This window comes from Mesoplodon bidens (genome assembly GCF_964165515.1).
Source record: "Mesoplodon bidens genome assembly, chromosome: 7".
In the NCBI taxonomy this organism is placed as follows: domain Eukaryota; kingdom Metazoa; phylum Chordata; class Mammalia; order Artiodactyla; family Ziphiidae; genus Mesoplodon; species Mesoplodon bidens.
Window position 1 is genome coordinate 90,234,607 of NC_138164.1, and position 19,755 is coordinate 90,254,361.

The window sequence follows — 19,755 nt, forward strand, 5'->3', positions numbered from 1 at the left end:
ACACACAGAAAGGCACATGAACCAAGCCTGAGTGAGGCTGGAATTTCTTAGGGAAAAAAATTGGTGCTTTATAAAATGTTTCCATGTTTTTTCTGTTCTGTTGCCTCAAAAATTTCTCTTTGACAGATAAGATACTGAACTTGGCTGAATGACAGGGGAAATGGATTTGTTGACTCTTTGGCCAGGATAATCAGGGAGAGCACAGGGAAGTACAGTTAGGTATAATGAGGGCAGCCATGGGTCCAGCGGGTGGGGAGAAGAGCCAGTGGTAACGATGAGGAGGCTGAGTAATGCAACTGCTTCTTCCTTCGTGCCCCGGAGCACTGCACGAGAAACGACTCACAAGCTTGATAAAGATACTTAAGGCAGATCCTTTGGTTTTATGTTCAACTAGGCACAAATCGTTCATTTAAGCACTTGGCCCATCATTATCTTATCTACAAGGACATCAAAAAATAACTAAGCTAGGGCTTCCCTGGTGGCGCAGTGGTTGAGAGTCCGCCTGCCGATGCAGGGGACACGGGTTCGTGCCCCGGTCCGGGAAGCTCCCACATGCCGCGGAGCGGCTGGGCCCATGAGCCATGGCCACTGACCCTGCGCGTCCAGAGCCTGTGCTCCGCAACGGGAGAGGCCACAACAGTGAGAGGCCCGTGTACCGCAAAAAAAAAAAAAAAAAAAAAGAAATCAGGACTTTTTTGTGAAATCATCTGAGTTTTAAATTCTGGCAAATTATTGAAATTTTAAAGAATCACTGTCAGGTCAAACAAAATGTATCTCTGGCCTAAGGGCCACCAATGTGCAACCTCTGCTTCAAAGGTTGAGCAGTGAAGTTTAAGCCGCAAACTGAAAATTCCACCTGGATTCTGCTGCTTCCTCCTACATGGCAACAAAGTGGAGGTGGGGATGTGCCTGATTCTTTGAGAACTGAGTATTAGAATCTTCCAAACTCTTGAAAGCTTGAAAGGATGCTGTACTTGAACAGCAGGAATGGCCAGTGTTGCTAGAGCAAAATCCATAAGTTACCATCTACAGGGGTCAGCGGTTTACCTCTGAATGTCACTGGTCCATTTGAAAGTAGGCTTAAGCACTGAGGTTACAGATAGAAAAATGCAGCTGCTGTGCAGTAAGTTGAAGTGTATCTATTTTCTACAGTTACTGTAACAAATTACCACAAATTTGGTGGCTTAATAGGACACAGATTTATGCTCTTACAACTCTGGAGACCAGAAGTCTAAAATCAGCCTCACTGCACTAAAGTCCAGGTGTTGGCGGGGCTGTTTTCTTCTGAGGGCTGAGGGGAGAATCTCTTTCATTGCCTTTTTCAGTTTCTAGAACTCACCTGCACTCCTTGGCCCCTTCTTCACATCACTACATCACTCTGACCTCTTGCTCCCTGTATCACATTTCCTACTTGTCTTCTATAGTCAAATCTCCCTCTGCCTTCCTTTTATAAAGACACTTATGATACTTAGGACCCGCTCAGATATTTAGTCTATCTCCCCATCTCAAGATCCTTAACTTAGTCACATTTGCAAAGTCCCTTTTTGCCATATAAGGCAACATTCACAGGTTCCAAGGATTAGGACTTGGATATCCTTGGGGGTCATTATTCAGCCTACCATACCAAAGGAACTGGATTTATTTGGTTTCTTCCAGATACATTTGCCAGAGCTAAATTAACCTGGATCCTTTCTCTCCAGATTAATCTGAAAAACTAGTCTGAAAGAACATGGGTTCTGCATCTGAAGGCGTGTGTTCCAGGCCCACTTCCATCATTTATTTGCTCTGTGGTCATGGGTGAGTCATCTAAACCCTCTGTGACTGACATTCATCCTCTACAAAATGAAGCAATAACCTATTTTATACATTTGTTTGAAAACCAAAGACCTAAGCTATATGGGGAGCAAAAGTTAAATATCACTCAGTAACTTTACCCTAACAAAATGTTCAGGTCTATGGTTATATGCTTTAGGTGACTAACAACCACAGAAATTATTTCTTGTAGGCTTCTTATAAGCCTGGTGATTGAGATCTATAAAACATACATTTTTACCCTTAGCACAACGCTAGAAGTCATTAAGGGTATCACTCTAGGCAAATGACTTAGCCTCCCTGGCCTCAGCTTCATGTAAAATGAGAAAAACAGTACCCCCGCCATTAGACTGTTATAAGGTCAAATGAGATTAGGGAAGTAAAGCACAATGCTTGTTACATGGTATGCCCTCAATAAATGTTACTTAATAGTATTATCCCCATTTTACAGCAAAGAATACTGAGGTTTAAGGAGAGATTGAGTTATTTGCCTAAAGTCAGATAGATGGCTAGTGGCAGAAATGGGGTTTGCATCCAGGTCAGTGTAGCTCTTCTTCCTTTGAAACCAGCTAGACAATTCTGATAGTGCAAGCCCATCCTGGGTTCACTTCTATCAGCACGACACTTGAATAATTCCCAGCTCTCTTCTCCAGGGGTGTGAATGAAATTAGCTGCATTTGAAGGTTTGAAAAATGCAGTAGGAGTGGGTAGGATAGGAGGATGGGGGGCTGTAAGGAGGAGCAAGTTCAAAATATGCACTCTTAGCAAACTTCAGCTTCTGTTCAGAGGCACAATATTTATTTGGTATAAGAAAGCGCAAGGTAAACTGCAGGAAATGGCCTGCTTATGTGCGATAGAGCAGTTGAAACTGAGGACAATTTTTACAAGAAAATTTCTTTCTACCTAACCGGGAAAATAAACTAAGCAGAAGCAGTTATCAGCAGAGCATACATCTCACCACTTCATTTCTGGCGGTGGCATGGACTGTACATTTTCCTAAACAGCTTTAAAATGCATTAAAATGTATCTTGAGAAAGTGTGCTCTTCCTAGACAGCTTTAAAATACATAAACATGTGACCTTAGAAAGTCTGTAAAAAGAGAAAAATGTCCCTCATATAACTCAAATTATGAGCCCTATTCATGCTAAAAACTTGTACGTTGAGGTTCGGCCCAGAAAAAACTTAATGTTTAAAGAGTAGCGTCTTTAGAAATGATTAATTTTGATATTTCACAGGCACGAGAAGATTAATAAAAAGGAATTGAGGCTTTACACATGAGGAAAACCAGAGCTGCCCTGAAATCCCTTATCAACAGAAGAGTTTTTTTTAAAAAAAAAAAAAAAAAAAAAAAAAAGCCTTTTGAGGGCAACTAGCATTTGATAAGGATATTCAAAAAGGGGAAACCACCACCTGTGATTTCTCTCTCCCACCTCTAACCCTTGGCCAGGTGGGCATCCCCCCATCTTCACCTCTGTCTTCTCACCTCTGCAGAATTAATCAGATTTAAACGGAAGCACATGGGAAAACTTCATACTCTTGTGTATCCAGAAAATGGAATTTACCCATCAACCCTTCTTCTCTCTCCACCTTTGCTACTCAGGCTTATATATGAGATGCTTAGGTGCCTGATTCCTTTTGGTGTTGAAAATACACTTTGCAAAAAAGAAAAAAAGAAAATACACTTTGCTGCCAGCCTTGAGAACCATCATCATCCCGGTCTACTGTGCCAGTTTTGAGGGAAAAGAGCAATGGAACCATGTTTAAAAAGTGTGCTTCCTTAAAGTTTAAACACAAGAGATGAGACTGAACACACCACCACTCCTCAATTATTCTTGCCAAAAAAAAAAAAAGGAACCCAAATCTAATCAAGCCTTCAGATCTAACTACTTATAGGAAATACAGAGCATGGACATCCAAAGTTAAAAGACTATAAGAGGAAGTGATCTGCCAAATCCTGACTGTGAGATATTCTACTGACCAACTGACCTGCCATCTTCAACAAATCATAACATGAGAAAAAAAGAGGAAGTGGGGGCGGGGAGGGCAGTTACAGCATAAAAGAGACTTAAGAGAGGACAATCAACAAAATAAAAACCAACAAAACAATAAGCCTCTGCACAAATGCTCACCGTGCACAAGGATGAGCCAGAGACAGCTGGACTTGAACCGTTCAGTTCTAGAGGCCTTACAGTCAAGAAGTCCCTGCGGAAGCCTCAGTGGTCACATCAGAATGCTTGGGTTTAAAGCTTTACTTTAAAGCAAATGTAATTTCCCTACAGCCAGAGTAATTTCAAAACTCACTTTCATATCCATTTATAAAATCTGACTTGGGAAAATGAATAGATATAGAATTATCTTTTTGTACATATTCAGAGCTGGTGTCGACCTAGCACAACTACCTCTAGTTCAATACAAAATGCTATGTTATTCTCTTGCCTGAGTCTTATGGTCTACAGGCAATATTTAAATAAAATTCTGCACAAATATTATCAGCAATGCCATCGAGCCATCCTCTTTTCTTTGTGTGGTTTAATCTTTTATAGTGGAAGCATAACAAATCAATGTATATAAATATATGTGATATATAATGTATACATATATGTATGCATAATATAACACATAAATACATATAAAGTATATATCAATACAAAAAACAAAGGATTACTCTGCTACTGAGAACATAAAGGGAAAGGCTGAAAGATGCAGTTTCTTTTACTAATCCAGCATAGAAAGTAGAATCTAAAAATGAAACGACAAAGTTAAATTCGACTGAGTTTAAAAAAAACACCAGGGCTTCCCTGGTGGCGCAGTGGTTGAGAGTCCGCCTGCCGATGCAGGGGACACGGGTTCGTGCCCCGGTCTGGGAAGATCCCACATGCCGCGGAGCGGCTGGGCCCGTGAGCCATGGCCGCTGAGCCTGCGCAGCCGGAGCCTGTGCTCCGCAACGGGAGAGGCCACAACAGTGAGAGGCCCACGTACAGCAAAAAAAAAAAAAAAAAAAAAAAAAAAAACACCAGTAATATATGTAATCTGGTAACTTATGAGTAAAAAATTTCCTCAGTAGTCTACAGAAAACAATCAGCCATATTTTTATTTGAAATATTTACTTTCCTCCTGCCCTCATGTGTTTCATTTCAGCTCAGACCTCAAGAAAAAGACACATTTTTTACTTTTAATTTATATATATTTTATGTCACTTTTCATTAAAAATTATACTATGGTAATAATTCTAACTATTGTACTTTTTAATGAACACTTTTCCCATGAGCATTAGAAAGAAGGTTCCTCCCACCCACTCCATCCTTCATTTATTTTCTATCCAGGTCTTGTACATCCCTGCAGCATCCAGCTCCACATAATATCTGGAGGGGAAGAGGACTCACCCCACTTTCACTAACTCTGACTTTTTAAATTCTCTATTGAGTATCTTTTTTTCTTTTTGCTCACCGTCCTCTGGTAACATAGCCTCTTCTCCTTTCAGGGAACCACCTCTCTCTAATCCCACCCTCAGGCTCCAGGGGTGAGTACATGCCTATGGCCTGGCCAATCAGACCACTGCATTCTCTAGCTACCCAATCCAGGCCAATCAGAGGCTTCCCTGGGTCTTTTGGTGGAGAAGAACCAATAGGGAGGCAGTCTTCTCGTGAAGCTGTAGGTGCCAAAAAATAGCTATTTTCGCCACAGTGAAGAGAGCCTGTTTAAGAGGACAGCCAGCACAGAGGAGAGCAAAGACAAGGGACAATGAAATAGTGTTCTAAAGACACTGTCTCAGCCCCTGAATCCACACATGGGGTTTTAACACACAATACAATAAGCCGCTAAATTTAAATTCCCTCTTTGACCTATGCCAGTTACAACTAGGGTTCTGCCGCTTGCTGTAGAAAAAGTCCTGATAATACATAATCTAACAGTTATCTAGAAGTAATTGGATTTATTTTTCAGCAAATATATCAAAACACGATACCTATAAGTGAGTACTGCAAAAGGTCCCTTCAAAGTATTACCTTTTGGGTACTCTGCTCAATGTTATGTGGCAGCCTGAATGGGAGAATGGATACATGCATATGTATAGCCGAGTCCCTTTGCTGTGCACCTGAAACTATCACAACATTGTTAATTGGCTATACTCCAATAAAAATTAAAAGTTAAAAAAGTAAATAAATAAAAATAAAAATAGCCCTCCATCCACATTTCATGATAGACACAAAACTCAGTGAAATGACATCAAGAAAAAGGTAAAAAATAAAAATTAATGTATTCATTTAAAAAAATATATTACCTTCTGGAAGATGCTCACTTGTTCCAACCATGCTAGCTATTATTGCTAAAACTTGTTCGTATTCCTCTTTTGAAAGTTTCTTTATAGTCACAGCTCATATGTTTTCACTTCCATGCAGCCTAGTCATTAGCCACTGTTTAATGGGGAATACAGGCCGAGTGGTTAATAGCCTGATAACAACACTTGTATAAATCAGCCATTATGAACCATCAAGCTTTCCTCACCACTTGAAATGGTACACAAGCCTCCTCCAACTGACTTTTTTCTCTTATTTCACACTCAGAGCAGAGCTAGAAGCTATTTTAAATCTAGTTTCCCATAACAGTTTGGGGAGAATACAGCTCCCCTCCAAAAATAAAACTCCACACTATTTACTGGCTCCTACTGCTGGGAAGAATATTTTTAGGCATGACTTTCCTTCCTACTTCAACACACACAAACATAGGCACGCACGTCCTCATAGATCACCTCATCAGACCATATGAAATATCTGGATCTCCCCTTACATGTGTCTGGTACTGAAGTGCTACTTCATCAGAATCCCCGTTTCATCTAACTCACTGGGTTCTGTAATGTCAATGCTTTGGCCCTATGGCCAGAGACTGCTGCTAGCTTCACCCCAAGAACAGCTGTCCCAAATTCACGATAGACAAATTCTACACAGGGAAAATGAGCAGGATCTTTTCAGCCTGGGTTCTCAAAGGCTCCCACCCAGCTTGCTCACACACTCTTAAATCTGAAAAATTTTACTCAACCATTCTCGATTACTTAAAAAAAAAAAAAAAAAGTCCTCCCTCAAACCCCAGAATCAAGCACAGCGCTCTTAAGACTAAGCCCTTTTCTGCTTCTCCAGTTGAAATGGAGGTTTGTACATGTGAAGGGCACGTGCATAATCATCTCTACCAAAGGCACAACCTTTCGGCTGACATTAGTAACACAACAAAGTATTTCAAGGTGAAGAAACAAAAGACATACCTTGTAATACATTCACAGGAATCACACACATTCTCAAAGAGATTTATGAAGCCAGAGGCATTACTGTTAAAATTCCTGAAAAGGAGAAATTCAAAACAGGGACATCTGACATACAAGACTTGAAAAAGAGTTCAGAAATGCCATTCAAGTTCTTGAAGAAAGGACTAGCAATTTTTCAAAGGTCAAAATTCTCCAAAATTAATTTTTAAACCTGATGCAATTCATTCAAAATTCCAATTAAGAGTTTTAAAAAATAAACTTGTTACTTTAGAATGAGTCTTTATTTCTAAAGATAATATAGACAGTTGCCATGTACTCTGCACTGTTTCCTCTATTCTTAACATCTCACATTAGTATGGTGTATTTGTCACAATTAATGAACCAATATTGATAAAGACTTTCTTTGAAATTAACAAAATGAAGCTAAAGTTCATCTTGAAGAATAAACAAGAGATAATAGCCAGAAATAGGTTGAAAAAAGAAATACAATGCTAGGGAACTTTCCTATCAGGTATTTAAACAGACTATAAAATTATAGCAAAGAAAACAGTCTGATGCTTGACAAAAAGAGCCGGACTGATCAAAAGAAGAGAATAACGAGTCTAGAAATGGATCCAAGGAATTTGATAGGATTCAAGAACTGATAAAGGTAATATATGAAGTTAATGAGAAAAGGATGGATTATTCAAAGCAGTTTGGGGATACTGGCTAGTCATCTAGAAACAAATCAAGGTGGAGTCCAATTGCAAAATAAATTCAGAATAAATTAAATGTTTAAGTGTTAAGAAGTCAATCAAAAAATATACCAAAATACAATAAGTAAACTTTTAAAAAATGAGGGGACTCCCCTGGTGGTGCAGTGGTTAAGAATCCGCCTGCCAATGCAGGGGACATGGGTTCCATCCCTGGTCCGGGAAGATCCCACATGCCGCAGAGCAACGAAGCCCATGCGCCACAACTACTAAGCCTGCCCTCTAGAGCCCCTGAGCCACAACTACTGAGCCTGTGTGCCACAACTACTGAAACCCGCGTGTGTAGAGCCTGTGCTCCGCAACAAGAGAAGCCACCGCAACGAGAAGACCGCGCACCACAACGAAGAGCAGCCCTCGCTCGCTGCAACTAGAGAAAGCACACGCACACTAATGAAGATCCAATGCAGCCAAAAATAAAATTTAAAAAAATGGGATTGAAGAAATCTTTTCTATACAAAAGCCAAAAACTTGTAACTATGAAACATAAACTGATAATTTTTACTATGAAAATAAAAATTTCTGACAGAAAATAAACCATTAATAGTTAAAATACAAACCAGATAAAACATTTGCAGTACATATGACAAGGAAAGGGTTAATATCCTTAGAAACAAGGATCTCTTGTAAACCAATTTACTAATAGATGAACTATCCCAGCTCCTAGCTAACCAACCCCAGTTGCCCACCGAGCCTCTTCTCTATCAAGGACCCTGTTCCAGCAATTCTACCCCCTCCCCTCATTAATTTTTTTCCCTCTTCTTGAACATTCTCAATAGCAAACATGCAAGTACTTCCATCTAAATATAAATAAATCAAAGCAATAAAAAACCATCTTCTCCTGACCCTCTTTCCCCATTGAGCTAGAACCCCATTTCTTTGCTCCCTTTTGCTGCAAAACTCCATGGAAGTGTGTTGACTTAACACAATGGCTCCAGCTTATCTCCTCCTATGATCTCTTAAACCCATCTCTAATAGGCTTTTGCCCTTTCCCTCTAATCTTTTCAGAGGCAACTACAGTTAATAGTTCAGTAAATGTTTCCAGAATTTCTTCTCTGCAGATACAAATATACCCCAATATGTTTAAAAACTAGTTATCTCTGTGTGGTGAGATAACAGATGACTTCTCTTTTTTTCCTTTATAATGTTTTGGTACTGTCTGAATTTTTTCAATATATAGTAAGCCTGTGTTACTTTTGTAATCAAGGGGAAAAAAGTTGTTTTCATTTTGATAAAGTCACTATCTTAGCCTTAAGAACACTACATCTGTGGCTTTGCTTTTAAAATGAAGAGTTAGAAATAAAACTAGAATAAATGAAATTGTTCACTTTGAAGAGGGGAAAAAAACCCTACTAAAAATAAGCAGTAACCCCTCATTCCAGAGATGCATTTATTTGGATGACTTTTTATGAGGGCAGCTTCTATACTGACATCTTTCTAGCTAGAGGTTATGATTTTTTTCCTTGGATAGATGACAGGGAGAAGGATAAATGGTGAGCAGAGGGTCTCAGAAGGGCCTATCATGGGATCACAGACATGAGAGGTCCAAAAGACACCTTGAGGTCATGAAAGAGATCCTCCACTCATCTAATATACCTTCTCGCCCTCCAACACACACACACACACACACACACACACACACACCTTTATCAACAGACTGGAGCCCTCATTAACCCCTCCCTGAACAGAGTCCACCATTGCTCCTCATTCCCAGCTTGACCCCCTTCATCACCACCTTCCTTTGCTATCTTTCCTGCTTGGCTTCTTTCTTCTCCTGACCTGAACAAACCTGTTATTCATCCTCCCGTCTATGAGATAAAACTAGTTCCTTGCTTCAAAACAGAACAGTTAGAAACATAGTGTGGAGATGATAAGTCTATAAAGCCCAAAATACTTTTTAAAGTGAAGTATTTTTAAGAGGTGGAGAATATTTTCAAAAACACTCTCATGAAGGTCGAAACACAGAACTCTGCAATGGCCTATAGAAGTGCATTTGCTGAATTAGTTCTAAGCCGAAGCCAATCATTTGTTATAAAAAAGAAAAGGACACCAATGTATACCTATGCATGGAAAAAGGTCTGAAAGTGTATGCAACATAATATTACTAGTAGTTTCATCTGGGCTGCTGGGGGGAGTGTTAATTTCCTTTCCTATCAAGTTGTATTTTCTAACTGTTCTATAATTTATACGTATTACTTACATAATTTAAAAAATTAAATACATGAATTGAATATAAGCCCAAAGAAAAGAACGGGCAAGACAAAAAGCTATAGGGAGAGGAAAGTAGCAGCAGGGAAGTGAAGTGAAGGCAAAGAAACCACGGAATTAGTCCACGTTGAGAGGTACAGGGGAGACAGCTCTAAATCAGGGTCCCCATCTTTATCCTGCAAACCCAGGAGAGTCCCCTGCTTTGTTCTGGTAAGTATGGCTAACAGACTCTAGCCAAGTCCAACACAGTTGAAATGCATAAATGTAACCATATAAAAGAAGAAAGTAACAGCTTTATCCTGGGAGTGGAGGAGTACCCTCAGGAATGCTGATATTCTCAGAGCTGCTTCTCTCCACCTTTGTGTTTGCATCACAAGCTCCAGGAGCCCCTGAAAAGCAAGCTATCCATTTTCAAGAAGTAAATATCTTGGACGAATACCTTCTGTTCACTAGCTGGAGAGGAAAGGTGCTGGGCTGTGTATTGGAACTCCAGCTATCTCTTCTGGCACAGGTTCTCAGGGATGAGACCATGTCTAGTGGGGATCTTCTCCAGATTCGACAGCCTTGGCCCTACCAAAACACGCAGCTTTGTTTTCACCATACATCACGCAACCTGAGTCTTTCGTTTTTCCTTTCAAGCGTCCACAGGTCAAATACTGTGTGTTCCCAATGGTCTGAACTTCTTGGACCAGCACAGGGACATTCATTTCGCTCAGCACTCCTTTCACATTTCTATTGTGTTCTATTTCCCACTCCCCCTACCCAAGTCCCCAGAGAATAACTTCTTCCTTGTTTTAATAACCTGGACCGCAGTCAAGGTTGATGTGTTTCTCCATTTTGCAGGATATTTTCTTCAGAAGAGACAAAACAGAGGCTGACAGAGTAGCCGGGCTTGGGAGCAGCGTTAGGAAATCAGCAGGCGTTAGGAACACACAGAAAATGATTCTAAAGAAATACAAAGCAGACAGCAATGCGAGGCACCATACACAGAATTATTCATAAAGGTGGACTAGTGCTTAGATAGATTCCCCTGCAATTTTTTCTCCCAATGACCCACTTAGAAAATATAATTTCATTTGTTTGTAAGGAAAAGGGTCAGAGTTAAGAAAGTGGCTTCACAAAGTACCTTCTCTTTGACTTAAATTGAACCACAATATTCTCCCATTTGAGGTCATAAAAGTAGCTCTGATCCCTATGGGCACGCAGAGATTAGAAAATGAGTAAAGGGAGGAGGAGAGAGGAGTAAATCTGTGGTAAGATTCCCTCCTCAGCACCCCGTTTCATGTTTTCATCTCGTCTTGCCCATGTCCCCCCTACGATCCTATCCCCAACCAGTATAATAACACTGCTCCCCAACATCTAACGAAAGATGTCTCTGTGGACTTGCAAGGAAACAAGCTCATTCTTTTTTTAAAAAAGTAAAATTCTCAAGGAAAGAGGACGCGAACTAATATTTAGTGGGCATTAGTGGGAGGCACATCATCTTTTAATAAAAACGTTATAATGCCTCTTTTTTATGAGTGATTTAGAAACTATATCCTTTTTCTCCAAAACATGACTCAAACCTCCAGTATTCATGTTACAGATCTACCTTGTCACCATGATTTTTCTTACTACTGATTTCAGATAGTGTCCAGACACTAGTAACAGATAAATGCAAAAACACAGTTATTTCTCTTTGTCTTTCTTCATGGAATATCTTTTCGCAAATGTATTTTCCATATTAACAGCATTTTCATACCATGGCAAAGGAAAGCAAATTTGGTACAGAGAATAAAGATACCTACCCAGATTATGTCCCCCCTGGGGAAAAACCACCTTCTACTGGGATATCAGCTTCAACTGAATCTAGTTCTCAGCTGCTCACGGGCTTGGAGGAAAGAGCTAAGGAGTTGCTACTTTTAGGGCTAAGAGGGGCAAACTGTGGGTCATGATATATTAGTGAGTTGTAAAATCAATCTACACATCTCAACCAGCATTTTTTTAATGATATGGAATAAAGTAGAAAACATCAGTATGCAGAGGATGTAGTAAGTATTGTTTTGTGAAAATTTCTATGTGTGTGGGTACATCTGATCTCAGTGTAAAAGGTATTTCTAACTGTGGTCGCAGTCTAAAAAGTTTAAGAAACTCTAATCTAGGGCCCAGATACTGGAGTCAGACAGAAGTGGGTTCCAACGTGGCTCTGACCCTTACTTGCTAAGTGAACTTGGTTAGGTGGCTTAACCTCTCAAGCCTCCTCATGTGCAAGATGGGTGTGAACATAATACCCTAGGATTGTCATGAGACCAAAAGAGGAGAGGTATATAAAGCCCTTCACACCCTGCCCGATAACGTTCACATCCATCTTCAGGTAAATGTTCAGCTCACACTCAGAAGCAAACATTTAGTTGACTTACAAAAGGGATAAAAACACAGTGTGAGAGAAGATATTAGGAAATCAGACAATTGTAATGTTTTGCTCTCCAAAGAGTTACTCTTCTATAAGACTATCTACTGGAGGAGTCCTTGATGCTTTTTATACAACTCTCTGAATAAAGTACTCAAGAAATACATTTTAATTGCAGGAATCCTTCTCCAAAATGTAAGCACCAGATCAATGAAAACACTTCTAGTTTTGGTTTCTTACACAGGATTGAACAAAACAAATTATTTGCATTTTTGTGCTTCGTCTTCATAATATAGCTTCTGACTCCCTAGCAAGTGACTAATATCATGTGTCTAAAGATCTTAAAAGGTACAAAAATTCTCTCACCTATGGCAAGACCCAGATTCAAATACATGCCAAGATTCCTTATATGTAATTTTTGTAATTAAGCAAATAAACTAACCCTGTACTCCAGCATGAAGAAATTTTAAAAACGGAAAACATACTGCTCACTTCACAATCATGTTCTATCTATTCTTGGCATGTAGTTTGGGGAGAGTTACTGAATTCTGATTACAGTAGAGAGAAGAAAAGCAAGGGATCAAGAAAGAAAGGCTGGGAGCACGAAACATAGGACAAGTTTTGAGTAGGTGTAAAGATACAGTGCAGCCCCTTGGATGGAAGTGGGGAGAGAAAAAAATCCAAGTCCATAGCAGGCTTTTTTACTTTGGGGTCTAGAGAGATGAGGTGGAGATTTGGTTAAAATAGAAAAATTGGGGTCTGGGGGTGGAAAGAAGGATCTAATAGTGAGCCTTAGAAGATGAAAAACAACTTCACTAATCACTGAAGGACGATCCAACAAACAGGACTGAACCAACAAAAGAAAGATGAGAAGAGGAAGGCTGGTTTTGGTGTTTAAGCAGAGAAAATAAAATCAAAAGAAACAGTTACAGAAATGTCCCAGGGTGCAGGCTGTAAGGCTGGGGAAAACACAGATGTTTAGGAATTTTAAAAAGTCTTTGCAGAAAGTCTGGCCATAGACTTGGGGTAAAAATTAAGTTCTCCCTGAGAGATTTAAAGATAAATAGAGAAAAGGCAAGTTAAGTATGGCTGAAAGATTTGACCGATCGAACAGGAATATGTGTAATGCCACAAATTTAGTATTTTTTGCAACGTTCACCAGGAAATGAGCAGGGTTGCTACAGCATCATTTTTTAAATTGTTTTTCAGGAGTATGTTGATGAGAAATGTCACCACCTCCATTTTTACCCACAGTATATCTACAATACATAAGAGGAGGCAGAGAGAGAGAGAGGGAAGAAAAAATGAATAGATTCTTCCCATCCCTGTGCACCAACTGCTACCCTGATTACCCAGCATCAGTCCTAACTCCTGCATCACCCCAGGTGCCAGTCAACAAGGCCTACGTCATTTGCTTTGCCATCATCGCATGGTCCACTCACTTGCTCTGCCCTTCTGTCCATTTCACTGAGCTGGAGCTCCCAGCAGCAACTCTAGAAGAGAAGAAGAGGTGGGGAATGGGGGCTGCAGCATGCGTGGCTCTAGCAAGCCCCCCAGATCCCGCAGTCCAATGAGAAGCCACTAAATACACAGAGATGTAGAGCCAGCTGTCTAGTCAAGAGTGCTGAACTGAGGACTCGATCCCACTGGGGCTGATAGGGTGGGGGTGTGGAAGGCATCACAGGGAGGCTGGAAAGAGCCTTTGCTTTGGAATCAGATCTGGACTTGGAATCCCAGCTCTACCACACAGTATGATGTGAACTTGGCAAGTTACTTAATTCTCTGAGCTTGACTGACTTATTTGGAAAACAGGATAACAGTACCTAGGCATCATAATGCCATCAGGAAGATTAGATGAGGTGACCTAGACGAGTACCTGATACACCACAGGTGCTTCACGACGGTCACATCCTACTGCCCACCAACTCAGATTCGAAACTAAAAGTGAGTTCTTTTACTGTTTAAAGCAAGTCCCACCTGCTTTGCTTTTTCAGTTCCAGGTGCAAAGCATTGCCCCTACCTATGTTTGATTGCTATGTTCTCCCTATTCTGCTTGTGTATCAAGTGTGATAAAAGCCTGTTCAGGCAACCAGGTGTGAACACATCTGACTTTGGATGGTCCAAATCATCTTCACTCAAATAGAAGTTTGGATCCGGGACTTTGTAAACTCAAAGCGTTTCTTGATCAGATAATGTAATGATTAACCTCTGTGATATTACTAGCAAAACACAAACATTAAACAAGTTTGAATGGACAAAAGTTTGAAGAACTCTAAAACATTCAATAAGAAAAGGCCATATTAAATTTTCCCAGTATTCTCAACCCCCTTGTTCTAGACAAGAACATCCTCCGTTTATATTCCTAAAAATTTAACACTGAACACCACTGACCAACTGGGAGAGGAAGGAAAGCATCTTAATTCTACAGACAGCCATGCTTATTCTTCTAAAACTGTACTCTCTTCATATGGTATAAGAGCCTTTAAAATGGTTCAAACAAGTGTAAGTTACTGCTTAAGGGAAATGGAGTAGAGAAGACCTTACCCCTTTAATGTGGCTCCTAGGTTCATCTGATTCCAGGTCATGCATTCAAGTTGGGAGGTCATCTGGTATAAATTGTCACTGTTAGAAAAACATTCAGAGTTAGAAATGCATAATACAAAAGACACGTATATATGCAACTGTTTCTCCAAAAAGCAATAGACTTTTAACTTTTCTTTACAATGAAAGCCTCCACATTTTCCAGAATGACAGAATACAGGAGTCTGAAATGATTTTCATTTCATCCCACTGATCTCTGCATGTCATTCACTTCACACACAGCAGAAAGGATGTGAGAATAATTTGGAAGCCTTTAAAAAACCTTAGTAGAGCAAACAGTGAAGTTTCTAAAGAGGTACTAAACCTCTGAAGGGAAGAGGCTAAAGGGAGTGAAACTTTGAAAGGCAACACAGGCTGGATAGCTCAACATTAAAGTTAAAAGCCTGGAGCTAAAAGTAAAAAGACGGCAGATTAATTATTCGTGAAAAGGCCATTAAGTTGTTTTAATCAAAAGGATAAGTATCATGTGGATTATGAGGGCCTGAAAAGTCAAAGAGTGATGGGTGATGGATGGTCTAATACTCAAGGATGTGACAAGCGAAAGAAAGAGGATGATAAACTCTAGATACAACTGAAGGAATCATTCTCTATAAATTTTATAGTCACGGAGTGTTTTTTTTAAAGCCCCCAACTCACTTCTATATTATATGAGGGAAAACAATGGTTGATCATTTACATTAAGACCCCAAAGGAAAAATATCCCACCATATAAAGCAACCAGAAGTTTTTCTCTCCCTTATTTTTTTGCACATACAACTCTTAAAAACATCATTATTACATATGTTTTAAAACACATCCCTAAATGCATTATAGAAGAGTTATCACATCTATTTCCTGAAATAACACTGTTCTCAAAGTATCCTGCATGCATGGCTCATGAACATCTTTATTATATGCTTTTATGTTTGATTTATTAATTTTATATTTATCTCCTTCCTAAAAAACTAGCACATAACTCAATTACCAGAAATCTCCTAACTAACCAAGCTCAACTAGGAATAAATGTAGTTCCGAACTGAAATGGTTAATTATGAAATTTGAGACCCAAGAGATTAATGGTTTGTCTGGGAACGCTTGGTCTAAACACATTACAGAAGAACATTTCCACTCCACCTTCATGGCAGAAGGCAAAGAAGGTAAGAAGCTTTCAGTATGTAATGTATGATACCAGATTGCAAATTCTGGACAATATCCACCTTGTCACGGCATTCCTTTGGACTGCTTCATCCATCGGGCAGAGGTAACACCAAAGTTTAATTAAGAGGAGGTTTTGTAAGGCCAGCCAAACCGGGGACTTGTGGAGGGGTGAGGGAAATTACAGTATTTATCCCTTGGAATAAATGAACACCATGCTCTCAGCATAGCTTGATAAATCATGGTGGAGTCCATCTGCCTCTCATATAATCACTGAAAATTATTTGGAACTCCTTAGTGGTGGGTACACAGGATAAGGAGGAAATCAGTTTCCAGGAGGGAATTTTACGTATGAAATGTGAAGTGACTTCGAACTCGAAGTACGTGTAGTTTCATTAGTCAGTGCATATCTGGACCCCATCATTCATCCCCGTGTCTGACTGGCTATTATGCTACTACAATATCCTACATATCAATGAAAAAAAAATGATTAGTTTCTCCTGCAGCTTCCCTGTTCACAGCAGCGGCCGGTGCTGGTCTGTGCCACTACGTTTCGCAATTCCACGAATTCTTGCTGTAAGGCCAGTGTAATTAATTCCTGAAGGACCCCAATTTTTATTAGAAGTGCCAGCCTGCTGCATTTAACATGGGAGAGTTTCTTGAACTTTCTTTGGGCTGACAGTTCATTAATAAGCGGCCTCCTCCACAATCTCTACTGGTTTTTGTTCTCCTGCGCCTTTTCATCAGGCAATCCATTTATTAATCTTGCCATTAATCTCAGCCAACAGGCATTGTATTCCCCAGGCAGCTCTCTATTTTTGTCACTGATTTTTTAAAAATTGTTCACCAACTAAAATCACTCAGCCCCAGTTGACAATTTTCCTAGGTCCTATTGGAATGTGGGATCTTTCTGAAATTATTTCCTCCTTGCATAAGACTAAGAACACTGTAATTTTCAAGAGGTCTGAGAAGCAAGATGAGTGACAGAAGTTTACACACATGGGTCAATGAGTCCCAAATACCTAACTTTATGATTTAGGAATTTTCTCACAGACTTAAAGAATAGTCCACAGATTCCCAAAGAGAAAATAATTTTAAGGACGTTTTCTTGGCCCCCAGAAAGCAAACCTTCTAAAATACAGAATCTATGTCTTAGGTATGTATCTTCCTAGTGGATGCTTGATAAATACTCTCTACCACACTGCCCAATATGGTAGCCACTAGTCAGACATGGCCATTGAGCACTTGAAATATGGAGAGTACCACACGTTGAAATAAGATTTGGGCTTTTGAGGTTAAGTAGAACATTTTAAAAATTAATTTCCTGTTTCTTATTTTTTTTAATGTGGCTATTAGAAAATTTCAAATTACATAGATGACTTGCATTATGTTTCTATTGGACAGTGCTACTTGGTAAATTTTAAGACCTTGAGCATATCAGTTCAGCTCTCTGCACCTCAGTTTTCTCATCTGTTAAATGGGAATATTAATCTCAATCAGTCTAAATTTACCAGGATGTTGTGAAGCTCTAATACTGGCTCTTTCAAGACTATACAGATAATATATTTTAACTTTTTCAAATCCATCAAATTTTGTATAGTACATTCACACATCACCAATACTCCTCACAACAACTCTGTGAGGCAGGTGTAATTATGATTCCCATTTATCAGAGGAGGACGGGGGGCTCAGGGAAGTGCCTAGTGCTGACTTGCCTGATGCCCCCACCTCTACGCTGCCAGGCCCCTTTAAAGGCTTCCTGGCATTATTTGACCTCTGAGCCTTGTCCTTTCACTACCATTTAAATGATAGTAAAAATAATATAGTAATACAAACAGGAGTCTGGAGGTGAAAGAGAACATACTCAAGGGAGCATCATGACCTTCTCTGTCTCGAAGATGTGGTGCCCAACCACATCCTCTTCACCTGATTAAGAATAGTGTGCCAAGATCCCAGTAGGACCCTCACTTCGATTTCAGTGGTCCTGATAGCTCAGCTTGCAAATCCTCATAAGGGGAGAGAAGGTGGAAAGGGCCAATGGGGAAGGACTTTCAGAAAATCCCCAAGCAAAAACCAAAAAAGAAAACCAAACAAACAACCACCACCACCAAATAGGTTTCCTGAGGCTGGCCATAGGATCAGAGCACAGTCTTAGCCACATCCTGCCTTCTGTTGGCTGCAGCTCCTCAGCGGCTCAGTCAGTCGGCTTGGCTGGCACCATCTTTCCGCTGGATGACAGTGACAGTAATGACAATAGCTGCTGCTAGGAGTGGATCAAATGCGAATTTGAACTAAAAATACTGGTCCCAAGCATGCTCAAAATCTGATCTCTTTGGGCAGTTGGTCAACACCCAGCTGTCATCAGGAAAACCCACGAAAAGAGGCAGCACCAGTAGAGGAAAATATGACCCCTGGCAAATAAAGCATCTAATTACTAAATGACCGCTGGAGGTGTCGACCACCTCAGTCCCAGAGGAGATCAGGTAAGCAGGTGGTTTGGTTCACAGTGACCACAGTGGTCATGTAGGCACTTCAGCTCCCCATCTAACTCTGTCTGTTTGGAAGTGAACTCTGAAATTGCTGGCTGCCAAAATATATTGCGAAAGTCATGGTGTCTTTTATATTTTTAAGTAGATCTTTAAACAGAAAGAGTCACTGGTTTCCTATGTAAGAAATGTTTGAAGTTGGAAGCAAGGGAGAGAGGAAAGAAACTTCTATAACTGGGATTAATGCAAGTTGGAGTCAAATAAAAGGAAGTCAGTCCTAGCAAAAAGGGGAACTTAAAAGGAAATCAGTAGTAGATCATATAGAGTTTGCTTTGGCCTGGACTGCAGTATTACTGAGTTCTTGACCTCTGCACAAAAAGAAAGGAAGAGAAAAGCTCTCGGCTATTATCTGGACCAGAACTCCCCCACTCTTCAAATGCATGTGTAATTCAAGTACATTTTCATCTTTAAGTGTGTTTAAGTATGTTCAGCAGAACAAAGTAGAAAAGTCCTTATTACCACTGGCATGGAACTGTCGAACCTGATTAAGACTGGAGTTACCTCTGCCAGATGGTTGCTGGCTGGCAAACCAGCATCTTGGTAGAAGAAAAGTATTTCCCGAGATCAAGGAAAGAAAATTCCCAATAAGAAAAAGGCACATGTAACTGGCATCTGTGATCAGAATTCATGATGTTTCCAGAGTTTGCTGTAATAGCTCTGCCCCACGCCTCTACCTGATGACCAACGCTCATGCACAGAGGCTGCAGCCAAACTTCCACGCAGACTTTTTCCTGCGTTCTTCCCTCCAAGGCGCCACGGAGGCTGCCTGTTCAGAAATTTCTGCTCAGCAGGCCATGGTGAATAATCATTTTACAGCCAATCTCTTAGTATTGTAATTTCTCTCTAGCTCACCAGTTAACCAAAGAAAAACTCACTGGGGATTCAACTTCTATTAATAAACACTTGGTCAGCACAAATATTGCAGGAATAATTGAAACTAGATTTTTCCCGCTCCCTGGAGACAAGTCCAATTCAAGCCTTTCTTTGGCTTTGATAACACTGCCCACCACCCTGGAAACCAGTTCAGACTTCCTGCCTTCATGCCTACCTATATGGGAAACA

At 40.1% G+C, this 19,755-nt stretch overlaps 1 protein-coding gene across 1 annotated transcript in view; it reads right to left on the reverse strand.

The window, feature by feature from the left end:
• The window catches only part of WT1 (WT1 transcription factor), a 47,166-nt gene that overhangs the window by 15,525 nt on the left and 11,886 nt on the right, over positions 1–19,755 (reverse strand). The window contains 2 exon segments of the mRNA XM_081239628.1: positions 13,855–13,905; positions 14,957–15,034. Coding sequence (XP_081095754.1) covers positions 13,855–13,905; positions 14,957–15,034 — 129 coding nt within the window.